The 17,393-nt window shown below is 38.7% G+C and overlaps 1 protein-coding gene across 1 annotated transcript in view; it reads right to left on the bottom strand.

The window, feature by feature from the left end:
* The window catches only part of FAM171B (family with sequence similarity 171 member B), a 72,903-nt gene extending 66,183 nt beyond the window's left edge, over positions 1 to 6,720 (bottom strand). Inside the window, exon 1 of the mRNA XM_034954626.3 lies at positions 6,322 to 6,720. Coding sequence (XP_034810517.2) covers positions 6,322 to 6,565 — 244 coding nt within the window. The 5' untranslated portion in view covers positions 6,566 to 6,720. The remainder of the gene's footprint in view (positions 1 to 6,321) is intronic.
* Between the last annotated feature and the right edge of the window lie 10,673 nt (positions 6,721 to 17,393).

Below are 17,393 nucleotides of genomic sequence, written 5' to 3'. Positions count from 1 at the left end.
AAAACATATTCACACAAAGATTTGTATAAGAATATAGCAGCTTCATTCAGAATAGCTAAAACTGGAAACAACCCAAATACCCCTCAACAGAAGAATCAATAAACTGATCTGTGGTAATTCATACAATTTATTCAGCAATAAAAAGGAATAAACTACTAAATGTGCTACAAAATGAATAAAATCTGTGGAAATTATACTAAGCTGAAGAAGCTGGACACACGCCATGGATTCCATTTTGTGAAGTTCTATAAAATGCAAAATTAATCTATGATGAAAATGAAATCAACACATCAGATGTCTCCAGGTGAGGGACAGGAATTGCCTGGGAAGGGGCTATGAAGAAACTTTCTAAGGTGATATAAACATCTATATCTCAATAGGGTGATGTTTATATGGGTATATCTATTTGTCAAGAGTGTACACTAAAATATGTACATTTCACATATGTACATTTTACCTCTAAAAGGACCTATTAAGAAAAAAAAAACAAAACTCAGTCCATACTACCCGAAGCAGTTTACAGATTCAATGGAATCTCTATCAAAATACCAATGGCATACTTCACAGAAATAGAAAAAAATAACCTAAAATTTACATGGAACCACAAAAGGCTCCAAATAGCCAAAGCCACCCTGAGTTAAAAAAAAAAAAACAAAATTGGAGAAATCAAATTACCTGACTTGAAATTATACTGCGGAGCCATAGTAACTAAAACAGCATTGTAACTGGCATAAAAACAGACAAAGAGACCAATGGAACAGAATAGAGAACCCAAAAATAAATCTATTCATCTACAGTGAACTCATTTTCAAACAAGTTGCCAAGAACATACATTAGGGAAAGGACAGTCTATTCAATAAATAGTGCTGGGAAAACTGGATATCCTTATGCAGAAGAATAAAACTAGACCCCTATCCCTCACCATATACAAAAATCAATTCAAAATGGATTAAAGATTTAAATCTAAGACCTCGAACTATGAAACTACCACAAAAAAACACTGGGGAAATTTTCCAGGACATTGGTCTGCACAAAGATTTATTATTTACTACAAGCACAGGCAACCAAAGCAAAAATGGATAAATGGGATCACATCAAAAGCATCTGCAGAGCAAAGGAAACAATCAACAAAGTGAAGAGATAACCCATAGAATAGGAGAAAGTATCTGCCAACTATCCATCTGACAAGGGATTAATAACCAGAATATATAAGGAACTCAAACAATTCAATAGGCAAAAAAATCCAATAATCCTATTTAAAAGTAGGCAAAAGATCTGCATAGATATTTCTCAAAAGAAAACATACAAATGGCAAACAGGTATATGAAAAGGTCTCAACATCACTGATCATCAGAGAAATGCAAATCAAAACTACAATGAGATCTCATCTCATCCCAGTTAAAATGGCTTTTATCCAAAGACAGGCAATAAGAAATGCTGATGAGGATGTGGAGAAAAAGAAACCCTTGTACACCACTGGTGGGAATGTAAATTAGTACAACCACTATGGAGAACAGTAGGAGGTTCCTCAAAAAACTAAAAATAGAGGTACCATATGATCCAGCAATACAGCTGTTAGGTATACACCCAAAAGAAAGCAAATCAGTATATTGAAGGGATATCTGTACTGCCATGTTTATTGCAGCACTATTCACAATCGCCAATATTTGGAAGCAACCTAAGTGTCCATTAACAGATAGTGGATAAAGCAAATGTGATACATATACACAATGGAGTACTATTCAACCATTAACAAGGATCAGATCCTCTCATTTGCAACAACATGAATGGAACAGGAGGACATTAAGTAAAATAAGCCAGGCACAGACAAACTTTGCATATTCTCACTCATTTGTGGGAATTAAAATGTAAAACCATTAAACTCACGGAGATAGAGATTAGAATGATGGTTACCAGAGTCTGGGAAGGGTATTCGGAGTGGGGAAGAAGTGGGGATGGTCAATGAGTATAAAAATATAGTCAGGTAGAACGAATAAGATCTACTACTTGATAGCACAACAGGGTAAATATAGTGAACAATAACTTATTGTACATTTTAACATAACTGAAAGTATAACTGGAATGTTTGTAACACAAATGATAAATGTTTACCCTGATGTGATAATTATACATTTTATGCCTGTATCAAAATATCTCATGTAGCCCATAAATATACACACCTACTGTGTTCCCATAAAAATTAGAAATTAAAAACAAATCCCATGTAGTGGAAACAGGTAGAAGTATGAAAAAACAATGGCAGAATTTTGACCATTGTTAAAGCTAGGTGACAGGTATAGGCTTTTATTACACTATCCTGTTTACTTTCTATATATTTAATATCTTGCAAAATAAAAAGTTTAAAAAGATATCACTGAAATATGCAATCAAAAATTTTCACACCATGAAAATATACCTCTCAAGAAGCTTTCTCTGTACTGAAAAGACATTTCTATGATCCCTGGAGATCCCCTGTGTCTCTGCTTCACATGGAGAATTTTAAATGGAGCTCATTATTTTTCTCCAGCTCCTCTCTCCCCCAACCCCAGCATGCCTCCCATCTAATGGGCCATCAGAATGAATATAATATGGTTGTCTCAACTACCACTAGCTCCCAGATTAATTCTTCTCAGGACCCTCAAATATTTCTAACAAATACTGGTACAGATGGAGAAATAAGAGCTGTTGTATACACTGGAGAAAACAATTGATTTGATGGATACCAACCTTAGTCTTGATTTTCACTGCTCTCTGAAGATGGAGTTTTTATAAGTTAATGAGAAAATGGAAATGTACTTTTTTAAATCCTGATTTTTAAAAAATTTTCACATTCAAGTTTTTTTTAATCTTGCTTTCTTGTTTCTCAGCAATACAAAGAGACATAAATTTTTAGAATAATAAAATCCAGAGAATACTAAGCAAGGGCAATGGTGAGTTTCTCTACTATGGACTGATAAGGCTTAGTCATATATCAGTCATTGAATGTGTCATATTTGTTTTCTAAATTTTGCCTGAGAAAAGTCCTACAGTTTTTCATGTGGCATGTCCAAAGAATCAGAAGCATCATACAGCGGTAAAGAATGAACGCAAGCTCAATCACATTTAAAGGTATTTATTTAAATTTATATTTAAATTTATTTAATTTATTTAAAGGTATATATGTTAAAATCCTCCTAGGTCATAAGAAGATTAAGTATACTCAGGTAAAGAATTATGGTTCATGCTTGTAAACCAACATTTTGGGAGGCTGAGGTGGGAGGATTGCTTGAGCCCAGAGTTCCAGAGTTTGAGGCTAGCCTGAGCAACAAAGCAGGACCCTATCTCTACAAAAAGAAAAAAATTAAAAATTAGCTGGGCCCAGTGGCACGCATCTGTAGTTCAGCTATTCAGGAGGCTGTGCCCAGGAGGTTGAGACTGAGTTGAGCCATGATCACGCCACTGCACTCAACCCTGTCTCAAAAAAAACCCCAAATTCTTCACAAAACCCAATAAGTAGGCCCAAGTACAGGTATCAATCAGTTTTCTGTAGTCAGCATAAGATAAACACTGAAATTAACTAAAATTAAAGATCCAAAATTTACATACTTTATAACTTCTACTTACAAACTTTCCTACATAACATTTATCTTTATAAATCCCCTGCTAAACTCCAATGGAGAATTTATCCAATGAAGAAGAACAAATGCTGAGAAAGTGAATTCATTCATCCATCCATCCATCCATCCATCCATCCATTCAACAAATGGTTGAATGTCTATGGGTACCAACCAGGTGCTCTTCGAGATACTAGAAATATAGCAGTGAACAAAACAAAGTCCATGTTTTCACAGAGCTTATGTTCTATCAAGGGAAAACAGGCTTATTAGAACAGCTGAGAATAATGAGTACCATGGAGGAGAATGAATCTGGGTAAGAGCAAAAAGGATGTGCAGATTACTATTTTAAACACCTGGTCAGGAAAAGGTCTGTCAGTTACTGAGACACTTGAGCAAACCTGAAAAATGTGAAGTTCCAGAATTCCAGGCAGAGAAAATGGCAAGTGCAAAGGCCAAACACTCGGGTCCACTTGCAAGCTAAAGAAAATAGAGCTAGTGTGGCTACAGCGGAGAGAGTTAGGGTAAGGGCTAAAGGAGACGGGAGGAAAAGGAGGATACAAAGGATCTAGACCTTGGTAGGCCATTTTCACGATCTGGGCATCTAGTATGAGAGAGACGGGAAGCCATTGGAGGAGTGTGAGCAGAAATGATCCTATTTAATGTTTTTTTCTTTTAAAAGATCGCTAGCTGTGTGAGAAGAACAGACAGTAGGGAAACAAAGGTTGAAACAGGAAGACCAGTTCAATGGAGAGATCACAATGCATTCAAAGGAATATTTTAACTTCATTTGTCTATAAGCTGTGTTGCATTATAAGACTCAATATTCCAATAACTAAAACAGCAATCAATTGAATTACTCCCTTGTTTGCCACTGGCTTGGGTAATTAGAGTTTTTGAGGAAGAAGAATCATCATAGGTTACTTTTCAGGTTCTAGTTTGATCTATTGAAGAGTGTGGTTCCTTTATCTCAATCTAATAGGTAAATAAAACAAAAACTGCTAATTTCCCAGACAATCATCTTTTTCAGAATATTCCCTCACAAATATCAGAAAGCAAACATTTTAATTTGCATGCTGGATTCAGGTTTCATATTATTGCAGTAGTTCATAACCCTAATCACAACATATATATATATATTACAGTAGTCAAAATTCATTTAATATTCCTGAAAGGTCCATTGAAATAAAAATATACTGCAAACCATAAAACCCACCAACACTCTCCCAGACTTCTGCTTCATAGTGAATTTATGAAATATCTCTATTAATGAGGCCAATCAATCTGATATATCCAATTTCCTTAACTTTAGCGAACAGTATGTCTAACAGCAGCCTCACCCAAACCATATTATCACTTTCAGTTATTAAAAGCTGGGTAGGAAAACCACCATACACTGTATACCTTTCAAGACTTTTAGCCACACTTGAGTGTTATTAATTGGTTTAAGAGGGTGTCAGAAACACATGCTTTCCTGCACACTTTGGTGATTTCATCCTATGCTCAGAGCACTCTGATAAATTAAATCATCCTGGCTGTGTCATGAATCGCAGCTGGCATGCCTGTGTACTGCTTTTTGACGATGAGCAAGCAATACAAAATGTGATGCTGATTCCACTCTTTCAAATCTCATTTTCAGCACTCATATAGTGTTACCAGGCAGGATTTTAAAACAAAAACAAACGTCATAATAAAATTCACTTTGGTTTCACAAAACCTAAGCCCTCGTGCCAGAAAATTGGAGGCTTTTTTTCTTTCCAAATAGCAGACAAGAATCTACAGCCATGAAGCGAAGTGGGTTGCGGGGTAGGGAGATGCAATATACATGGATAATCTAGCTATTTGCTTACCGATGGAGCTTTAATGGGGGGAAAGAGGGAGGAACTGCGGAACTATTACAGCCACCTATACTACAGCCGTATTTCTACACCTTCACTGAACAGTGTCAAGAATCTGCCTCATTTAAGTTCTACTAACAAGTAAGGAGATTTCCCTCTCTAGGGATAGGCTTTTGCTGTTCTAACACCACTCCAGACTTCACCTTATGTGTCCCCCTCTCCTTTTCCCTTTCCTTCAATTACAAACTCCTATTTTCTTTTGCTTCATCTTATTGTACTAAAAGAGCTCTTTGCAATAAGATGAACCCTTAAACCCTTCCTGGGGTAAAGAGAAAGAGAAATAAATAATAAAATATATAAAGATTTCTCTCTTCATGGCTAAATTTAAATATAGCAGGCATGGAGAAATGGTGAAAAGGGGTGTGTGGGTGTCCATGGCAAGATTTCTCAGTCTCTAGGAGAGAAAAGGATAGAGAACAAAATGTTTAAGGGATTTAAGAACGGTGTGTGTGTGTGTGTGTGTGTGTGTGTGTGTGTGTGTGTGTGTGTGTGTTACAGTCATTCCCAGGGCGGAGGGTAGAATTCAGGAAGAAGGGAGGGAAAAGAGAAAGATCAATCCAGGCAGTCACCCACCCCCAGCCTTCCCGACCCCTCTCCAACCCACCGCAGTGCTCTGAGCTGCTCAGAAAGCTCATTACCCGGAGGGCAGATTCCCGACACCAGATCAAGGGACCAAAGGCTGGGCAGCCAGTCTGGGGAGAGAGATCGGGAGGGATGGTGACAGGAACGAACGAGGATAGGAAAGGCTAGGGAAGGGGCGAGGAAGCCGGCGAGGCCCTAAGAGATCGCCGGCTGAGACTGAAAGACCGGGCTGGGCAGCCAGGACCTACCTGGAACCGTCAAGGTGGAGGTTGCCCCAGGCACCTCTGGCCTCTCCTCCTCAGCCTCCTCCAGCTGCTTTTGCTGTTGTTGTTGTTGTTGCTGCTGCTGCTGCTGCTGCTGCCGTTGGATGAGGCTGAGGTCGGAGCGGCTGAGTTCCGCTCTGGCGGCCGCGGGGACCAGCCGCGCTTTCAGCAGCACCGCGGCCAGGCCGAGAAGCAGGGTGCAAGGGACACGCCGGCAGAGCCTCGCCATGGCCTAGAGCCAGAGGGCCGCGGCGGCATATTGCGGGGCTCCGGGCGGCGGCGGGCGCCAGGGCTGCGGGCTCCTGGCAGCGCCCGCTCGCTCGCTCCCCCTCGCGCAATCTGCCAAGCACTCCCTCACCGGCAGGAGGAAGAGGCCCGGGAGGCGGAGGGGGCGGAGGAGGAGGGAAGGGGAGTTCGCATCCTCGCGCATGTGACGCGCGGGGAGGGGCGAGCCGGGGCCCGCGGTCCCGCGCCCCGCAGCCACCTGGGGCCAGGCTGCTCCGAGAGGACGCGATGCTGGGGCTGCAGCCCGGGTGGAGGGCCCTAGGGGAAACAGAAAGGGGAGGCCTTCTGGGAGCTGGTAGACCCTCACAGCGTCCACTTCCCACTGAGGCACCGGGAAGATTTGCAGAGAGTGGAATAAAATTCCTTCCACCTGAGCCCAAAGTAGCAGAGAAGGTGGTATATTGATTACCCCCATCCAGCACATAGCGTGGGTGGCACCAACGGATCAAAAAGCCAGGATCTCAAACAAATAGGCTTTGCTGCATCACCGCCATCATTGCTTAGCTAGAAGTTAAACTGCAGCGCGCCAGATTTTGACTAAACTTCTTTTCTCTGCCCTAGTGGGAATTTCTTTCCATATCATAAAATATTCTTAATTACATTTTATCTAATTCTAGCCTATCCTTTTCATTTGTTCAAAAAAAATCTTACTAAATACAAGTTGCTTACCATGTGCCAGCATTTCTTCAGGTGCTTGGAATAAGTAAAATACAATCCCTGCATTTCAGGAGCTCACCATCTATTAGGGGAGAGGAACACAGGAACAAATTAGAACCCAATGTGGTGGCTACAAACAGAAAAGCAATACAAGTCCAGAGGTCTCAGAATTGGAAGAAAATATCTTGTGTATGTAGGGGCTATGAAACACCAGGAGAGGTAGAATATAAAAAAGAGTAAGACTTCCACACAGTAGAAATCAGGAACGTGGAAGAGTGTGTGTGTGTGTTTGTGTGTGTGAAGCCCAGATGTGTGTAAGCACAGTGGGCTTGCAAAAGTGTGAGCAATTATTCTAATGGAGGAATGACAGTGTTTTAGATTGAAAAGGAGAGTGGAGACCAGGTCATTAAAAAAACAATATAACAAGCATTTCTATAGTACTTACTGTGTGCTCAAGTACTTAACATTTGTTAACTTCTGTAATAAACTTAGATGCTGTATACAGAAATTGAAATTCACACTGTAGATGATAATGAAAGAAATTAATCAGGGAAGAAACTTGCTACCAGTTGTGCATTTTAGGAGGATCACTGTGCTCTCAGTATGGCAGATGGATTAAAGGGGGATAAATTGGAAGAGAAGATGCCAGTTTAGAGGTGTTTGCCAAAACCCATAGGAGATGCCAAAGGTCATTGAAACTGAAAAGGAGAAGAAAAGAGTAGGAGACACAGTATGTAAGACTACAATAAACAGATATGGTTAATTGGAAGAGGAGGAGATATGCCTAGTGTGACACCTAAATTGACAAATTGAGATCTTAGGTGGCTGCTTATGACCTTATCAACATTAACTGGCCTAGAGTAATGAGCCCTGCCTTGTTCAGTTGTGGTCTCTTTGTATTTGGAGTAACTGTGGGACATCTAATAGTGCAATATAAATGTCACCTGCTATGACATCACCCCATTTACCATTGTAGTTCATTGTCCTTTTCCACCCTTATCATTCTTACCTTGTCCCTCCCAGTGTTTTCAATATGCTGGAAAACAACAAACTTCTCAGTACTGGAAACGTATTTTTTGGTTAAGCAAATGAAAATAGTGTATATATAACTAATGGTTTAGATGTTTTGTCCTTTCCAAATCTCATATTGAAATGTGACCTCCAATGTTGGAGGTGGGGCCTAGTGGAAGGTCTTTGGTTCATAGAGGAGAATCCCTCATGAATGGCTTGGTGCCCTCCTCATGGTAATGACTGAATTCTTGCTCTGAGCTCACAAGAGATCTGGTTGTTTAAAAGTGTGGCAACTCCCTTCTCTCTCTCGCTTGCTCCCTCTCCTGTCATGTGACACGCTGGCTCCCTTTCACCATCCACCATGATTGTAAGCTTTCTAAGGTCTCACCAGAGCAGATGCCAGCACCACACTTGCGTTGTACAGCCAGCAGAACTGACCTAAAGTAAACCGCTTTTCTTTATGTCACCCGAAGTTTACTGCAATGCAAATGGACTGACACAATAACCATAAATAAAATAACAGTAGGTATTTTGCATCTATTATCTCATTATATCTTCAGAGCATCTCTACAAATTAGCTCTCATTATCCTATTTAGCAAATGGAAACACTGGAGATCAGAGAGGCTCCGTGTCTTGCCAGAGGCTACATTTACAGTGTGTGACTTTACCTTTCTGCACCGTTTGAGACTTCTGCTATGAGTTTGTATTGCTTTTTTAGTGATTTTAAAACAAAAATAAGGTATGTGGACCACATAATTTTGGGGAAAATAGATACTAAAGTGAGGCCCCTCACACTAAACATCATTCTTCCATCAGGACTTTCTCTCCCTGGTCTGTGTGAGGCAGGAGCCATTGGGGGAGGGGGCTCCAGAGCTGAAGGCAGCAAGTTTCCATTAGTCTCATCAAGCTGTTTTTATGGCAATCTCTTCCAAGTTACCTCTGCTCCTGGAGAGAAGAAAGGAGAAAATGGAAATGGCTCCAAAAACCTGACTGGTGGATCAGAAGGAAAGGAATGCTGCCAGGATTTCTGTCATCCTGCCTTGGGGTAGCCAAGTTATTTTTAATATAGTAGAAGCAGACCTTCTGGAGGCAAAGCCACTGGGTCATGGACCCCGGTAGAGGGTGGACCTCAAATCTTTCAATACTATGGACTGTTTTAAGAGATAAGTGTTGTCAATCAAGAGTATTTAAATAGTTTTTAAGTGCTTCATTATTCGTGTAGTTTATGCTTAATTTCTGTGCAATATAAAAAGCCATATTATCTGCTTCAATTGGGGATAGTACTTGGCAAATGAAAAAAGTTCATCAAAAGACCAAAGTCAATACATCCTAAATATATCTTAAGCCACATATTTTACCCTAGAATAAATAAATATATATTTGTTCACAAATCTTTTGATGTAGGGCCAAGAATTTCAACCACATCCTAGAGTTTGAAGTCATAAACCACAGTTATGATATACCACTATGATTTGCAGGTTTAGTTTAAGTGGAAGTTCTCAAAGACCCTTGCCACACAATTAGAGTGCCAAGTCATTCTATGTTCAATTTTTTTCCCAAGCTTGTAGAATTTTCTCATATACTTAGTATTAAACTTATATTTTATTTTATTTTATTTTTTGAAACAGAGTCTCGCTCTTGTCTTCCAGGCTAGAGTGCAATGGAAAAATCTTGGCTCACTGCAACCTCCACCTCCTGGGTTCAAGCGATTCTCCTGCCTCAGCCTCCTGAGTAGCTGGGATTACTGGTGCATGCCACCACGCCTGGCTAATTTTTGTATTTTTAGTAGAGACAGGGTTTCGCCATGTTGGCCAGACTGGTCTTGAACTCCTGACCTCAGGTGATCGCCCGCCTCAGCCTCCGAAAATGCTGGGATTACAGGCGTGAGCCACCACACCTGGCCTAAACTTAGTTTTAATAGGAAAAATTTACTTATCTCAAATCCATATTGTATATATTCCTTATCACACATATAACTGGCAAAAAAGAAAAAGTTTGTGAAAAATGTAACTGACTTTTGGCACAGGCACAACCAAATGACAGGAGTAAACATAGGCAGACATTCAGGAAGATGTAAGCTGATAACTACATTTGCCCTAAATGTTTGTCTGTGTGTTTTACAAAGGAATGAAAAATGCCAGTTAATCCAGCAAGTTATTTTCAGGTACATAGTCCATGATAAAGTTCATGCTAAACACAATGTAATCATTAAGGTTAGAAATTCATCATTTTTAGAAAAATGCCCCAAGAGCCATCAGAAAGCAAAGCACAATACTATACACATATAATTCTTCCCCACTTAAAACCTACTGGTACCTCCTCATTACTCTTAGCACAAATCCAAAATTCCTAACATGATTTACAAAGCCGTTTGCAATATGTCCCCTGACTACCTAGGTTCAGGTTCATTTTAAAAATATTCCTGCACACACACACACACACACACGCACACGGGAGGTTCTTCTATTCCTTTGAACTAGATTTGAGTTGCCCCTAGACCTTTAAATATGTGATTTTCCCTGCCTAGAAGTCTACTCCTTTACCCGTTTAACTGGCAAGTTCCCCTAGAGCCCGAAGAGTTCAGGTTAGATATTACTTCCTCCAGGATTCATTCCCTAACACCCTTAGTTTGATTAGGTGCCTCTGTTATGAGCTTGCATGGCAACCCATATTTCCTGTTTTGATCTTATTATTTAAAATGGGCATTTACTTTTCTGTATCCTCACTTACTAGCCCCACAAGAGCCAGGACCATTATGCTCACAGCTGTGTCAGCAGCTCCTACCATGATACCTGGCATTGCTTGTTTGATTGATTACTTGGCTGATTAAATCAATAAAACAATTTTAAGAGGCAGAACTGTTGCTTAAGGGTGGAGGACCATGGTATCAGACTGCTCTGGTATCAACCCCTCACGAGTGATGTAATTTACATGAGATTCTAGGCCTCAATTTCCTCAACTGTATAGGGGGAGAAATAATAGAACCTAAAGGAGCTAACAAAATAAAATAACATGTGAAATACTTTGAATTTCAGCCCAGAGGAAGTCTTCGGTAAATGTTAACTGTTATTTATTTTGTTAAACTTGTATATGATTGTTCTGTTTTGTTTATATGTATCTTATACGTATATACAATTTCTAGATCATGATGCTCATCTGAAGATAAAAAGAAAAAAATTAAAAACAAAACAAAATGCATGTTATATGCAATCACTTCTCATTTTTCTCGGCAGTCAATGTTCCATTAAGTAACCGTAAACATTGAATTAGCAAATACTGAACCATTCCTCCTAGAGGAAATACAAGTTAGGTTCCTGTGAACCTCTCGTCACAAGATTTTTGTCAACAGATCAATATATAACCTTGTTTTATGTGTGTTTCTGTTTAAAGACACCATGTTTATTTTATATATTATTGGTTCAACAACATTGAAATCACAGACAATAGCACTGTAACTCATGTCTAAACAAAGCTTACCTAACACTTGTATTTTGCCTCCAAGGCTCATCACAGCCTTCTGGTACTAAGAAGCGCTAGACAGCACTCCAGTATTATACTGGAGAGCCATTTTAAACAACAAAATCACCAGGAAAAAAGCACACAACTGTGAAAAATATGGTGCTAAATAGACCACAGAAATGACACATTTCCATTTTAAGAGCTGAACAAGAAGGAAGAGCATCTTCTCATTTGACCTCAGCTGGGAATGTTCATGTTGGGCAACTCCATAGCTGCATGCAACAGAATGAAGTTAGACCCTTACTTCACATCATTTACAAAAATTAACTAAAATTGGATCAAGGACATAAATATAAGAACTAACATTATAGAACTCTTAAAAGAAGTATAGGGATACATTTTCGTGATGTTGGATTCAGCAATAATTTCTTAGATATGACACCAAAGGACAAGCAACAAAAGAAAGAAATATATATATATATATTGAATTTTATCAAAATTAAAACATTTATGCATCAAAGGACACTATCGTGAAAGTGAAAAGACAACCTACAGAATATAAAAAGAACTCTTACAACTTAAAGCAAAATGACAGGCAACACAACAATATTTAAAATAGGCAAAGGACTTGAATAGTCATTTTTTTCAAAGAAGATATAAAAATGGCCAATAAGCACATGAAAAGATGCTGAACATCAACAGTCATTAGTAAAATGCAAATCAATCACAATGAGATACAACTTTACACTAATTAGGATGGCTATAATTTTTTTTAATGGAAAACACGTGTTGGCAAGGATGTGGAGAAATTGGAACCCTCATACGTTGCTGGTGGAAATGTAAACTGGTGCAGCTGCTGTTTACATTTGGAAACAATTTGGCAGTTCCTCAAAAACTAGACTAAAATTAAGGGTTATATAGCAGGGAAGAAATGGAACTATGTGTTGGAAAACGGGGATTAGGGAAGAGTAAGAAAGAGGAGTTCATCAACAGGAAACAGGTGGTTGGTTAGGCAATCATGACAAGTAAGAAGTCTGAGATCTCATTGTCCAGATGCCATGATCTGTTAAGTTTCAGTTCCTTGATACTCTCTGGGAGGCCTGCTGGTGCTTTCCTGAGAAAGGAACTCAGATAACACAAATGAAAATTTTTCAAGTTTTAAGACTGGTAGGGTCTATTTCTATGTTTATTAAAAATAAACCATAAATATCAGTTCTATGGGACAATTGGCCTGGTTTCAGTAGAAATAAAAATGCCTCCCAAAGATGTCCATGAGGTAATTCATAGGAGCTGTGAATATGTTACCTTACACATAGTTTGGACTTTAAAATCCAAAGTGCCTTAAAAGGATTTGGCAGCAATGTAAAACTAATTTATCATTCAATACATGATAAAGTAATGAAGCTTATTCAGTGACAAGACTGCATGCAACTAGGAGAGGATAGAGAATCGGTAGGGAGAAGAGCTGGATTTGGAGAATTAAAAGTGAGAAGACGGGATTATTTCTGTATGGTAAATAAACCAGATTCTCAGTTCTGTCATTAAATCACTGCTATACTGCAGCTGCTTTAGGGTTCCCTTGAAAGGCTAGGGCTGTCCATTGGAAATAAAGTAAAATTAGTTACTGGTGTGTCATCTCTATTTGTTGGGAATCATTAAATACCTGTGGGATGATTGAGAGAAGACCTTTCTGTTTCAGTTTGTGCTAGTAATTTAGCACCAGGTGAAGTGCTTGGGTCTGGTTTAATAGTCAAGGTGCAAGTCAGAAAGTCAAAATTGGTATTACTATCAAATAGGAAATTTACTCATTTAATAATTTTTTCCTTTTTATTTCCTCACTAAAGTATACTGAAAAATTCAAAATTACTGATTTGTCTGCAGACTAGGTAATAATATCCCTGAATTTTAAAGATGTTTATGTCTGTTATAATCTCAAAAACAACTTTATCTCCATTGTTCAAAGATGAAAAAAGTATAAGCCACCAGAATTTTCTATGAAAAACCTACCATGTACCATACACAAGATCAAAAATAATTTCTATTACTCTGGTGAAGAGCATAATTCTCCAAATTGAAAACTACTACTAATAATGTAGATCAGTTGACACTTTTTGAATAACTTAGTGATAACTAATTAATATTCTGAATACAGGATTAACTAAAGAGTAACCCCTAAAGGGTCCATTTTAACAGCCTAATATCTGAGAAAGGAAGTAAAATAACTTTAAGATTAATTACTTTGAAACAAAGTAGGTATTTTTAAATAACATGAAGGTAAATTACTGTGTAATGACCAAAGTCAAAACCTAAACACTACTTTTATTAAAACTGATAATATATTTGCTATGCTTCAGGAAAATGGGGTTGACAAGGAAATGGTATGAAAGGGACCATAACCAAATAACTTTCTAGGAAAGTCAGAACACTTTAGAAAGTGAATAAAACATTACTTGGAAAAATATTGTTGTTGCACAAATTGATATTCGGGCATTGCAACCTATTCACTAGATAACAGCAATTCTATTTTATGAGCTATGTTTAGTAATCTAGGTAATGTTGCACAGCAGAAAGCATACTGGACCAGGAGTTTGAATGTGTAAGCATTAGTCCCAATCCTGCTAGTAACTGCCTTGGCCAAGTAATGAATTTTCTGGGGATTGTTAACATTAAGAAGGGGTTGAGGCAAACTTCTTCTAGCTTATGGCTTTTAGGAGTTTGACCTTGATGTGCCTAAAAGGTGTCCTGTTTAGGGTTCACTGAGCTTCCAGAATTGTAGGTTGCTATTTTTTAAATCAAATTTGCAGTTTTTGACTTCAAATAATTTGTCTGCCCCATTCTTTCTCTGAGACTGTTTTTCCACCTAGTTAGATTGTCCCACAAGTCACTGAGGCTGTTAATTATTTTTTCTTTTTTTTTTCCGCTCTGTGCTTCAGTTTGGATAAATTCTGTTGATCTAAATTCATTGATCTTTTATTCTATGCTACCTCACTCTACTTTTGATCCCCCTCCAATGGATTTCTGATTTCAGATACTACTTTTAATCCTAAAATATTCATTGAAGTGTATTTAATTAGTTTCCCAATCTTTCCTGAAATGCCCATGTCTTCATCCATAATATTCATGTTTTCCTATAGACCTTTGAGGATTTTCATCGTAGTTATTTGAAGTCATGTCAGCTATGGGTACACAAAGGCATACAGAATGGACACTGGAGACTCAGAAGTGGGGAGGGTGAGAGGGAGTGAGGGATAGCAAACTACACATTGGGTAAGATGTACACTGCTCGGGTGAAGGGTACACTGATATCTCAGACTTCACCACTATACAGTTCATCCATGTATCCAAAAACCACGTGTACACCAAAAGCTATTGAAATAAAAAAAAAATTGAAAGATAAAATATTTTTAAATATAAAAATAACAGAAAAAATAAAGTCATGTCTGCTAAATTGTTTGTGGGTCTGTTTCTATTGACTGATTTTTCTCAAAACTCTGGGTTATATTTTCTCACATTTTCCTGTTTCTTCCCATTCTTCCCCACCCTCCTCCCCTCCATGACATTGTGGATGATACATTGCAGAGTCTCTATGTTGTGTCATCTTCCTCTGAAAGCAAGTCTTTACCAGCAGTCAGTTAAATTACAGGTGTATCATAAACTTGGGGAAGCTTGGTTTTACGGTTTGTTAGGGTGGGCCTGTTTTGGCTTTTTCCTTCATCCTAGGGTGAATTAATTAATCTTTGGATGTACTACTTATTCCTAAGGCATAGATCCAATGGGGTTTCAATGGAAAAATGGGTTTTTTGAAGCCCTGTAACTGAGTAAGACTTGAACTTTCATCTCTTGTTTCTTGTGCAGTGGACAGTAGTAGCTGGAATAACTGCTCCGTTCTTTCAGCCTTCCCTCTGTTGTTTTCCTCTGGGCCCCTTATAGCCTCACTCAGTGCTGGGTTCAGTCAAGGATTTGAGGGAAATATTTCCCACCTCCCACCCTGTGGCTGCTTCCTTTCCTGGATTTTTCTCCTCAATTTCTAGCCATAGTGGCACTCTCATCATTCCAGAAAGAAAGACAGCTTTCTGTTGTATTCTATCCGCTCCATAGGGAGTAACCTCAGGGGTAAGTGTAGCTGCCTTCTTTAACAGTTAAATCCCCTCCAATTTCTGCCTGCTTTCAGTAACTTCAATGTCTTCAAAGGATTGTTTTCCACCCTATTTTGTTAAGAATTTATCATTGTTATCTGATAAAAGCTATCCTGCCATTATTGAAATTGGAAACCCCTATTAAACTTTAAATGCCTATGATTCTGTTCTTGGTCACTAAAATTATTTATAATCTTTTTTCTAATCAAGCATGTCAAAGTATTATGATATCTATGATCAAGTTGCTTTGTTTACAAGAAAGTTTTTAATTAAAAAAATTTTTTTTTGTAGAGATGGGGGTCTCACTGTCTTGCCCAGACTGGTCTAGAACTCCTGGCCTCAAGCAAACCTCCTACCTTGGCCTCCCAAAGTGTCAAGATTACAGACATGAGCCACTGTGCCCAGCTGGTTGCCTTTAGATTTAGCTTATGTACAAGCAACAGACTGAACAAATGCAAAGGGTATTTGGGGTATAACCTAGCCAAAGAGTGTTTGGTATGGTAAACTCAGCAGGTAATTCTGATCCATTCATGATTTCAGCAGGCTCTTCATCAGGAGTTACAAACTCAAATTCCTACAATGGCTAGGCAAATGAGTAATGAGAACTTAGTCTCGTGAAATAAACGGAAGTCTCTCTAGGATTTATGGTAACCCCAAAATTGCTTGACCATCTTAGTGCAGATCTTACTCAGTTCCAATGCTGTATCCAAGCAAGAACACAGGCTCCTATCCTCAAGAATACCGTGGCTCTTAGAATTCAGAATCTCTGTCTTTGGGGTATTTATAATACATTAATGGTGCCAACTAGTTCATTTATTTTTAAAATTCCTTGAGGCCAAACAAAACATCAGGCCACTGTTTGCAACTTTGTGATTTTGCTCCTGATCCAAGATATTCCCTGGGATTGTTCTATCTCTTGATGCTAATCCTGACCCTCCTTCTCCCAATATGTTCTAGATCTGCTCTCCTCAAGTTTTCCTTCTTTCCTTATCTACATCATATCCTTTAAAATGTGTTTTGCCCCTTAATGTACAAAACTGCTCAAGAATTTTCCATCTGTAAAACAAACTTTCCTACTTTTGCTTTCACCTCAAACTACAGCCCGTTCTCTTCCTTTCTAAGCCTAGCCAAGCCTAATGCCTATCCACTGCTTGACCCACTGTAATCTGGGTTTAGTGCTTGACCACACCACTGAAATGGCTCTCTGTAAGGTCACCAATAACCCACTCTTCTCTTACTTTGTTTCTCTATGGTTACTTTGTTTCTCTACGGTCTTGCGTCACAGTCTCTCTTGACTTTTTTTTTTACTTCTATAGCCAAGCCTCCTGGATCCTGGCCATCCCATCCTCCTTTTAAATGTAAAAATTCACTGCACTGCCTTCTTCCTGTCTCCTTACTTTACACATTTCTCTTGAACAATCTCATCCATTAGCTTCTATTAATACCTATATTATTTCTCTGGCTTTGATCTTTCTCCTGAATACCAAGGCTTATGCTTACAAGAACCT

This window comes from Pan paniscus, chromosome 13 (assembly GCF_029289425.2).
Source record: "Pan paniscus chromosome 13, NHGRI_mPanPan1-v2.0_pri, whole genome shotgun sequence".
NCBI lineage: Eukaryota > Metazoa > Chordata > Mammalia > Primates > Hominidae > Pan > Pan paniscus.
Note: the sequence above shows the minus strand (reverse complement) of the source record. Positions and strands in the feature narration are given on the sequence as shown.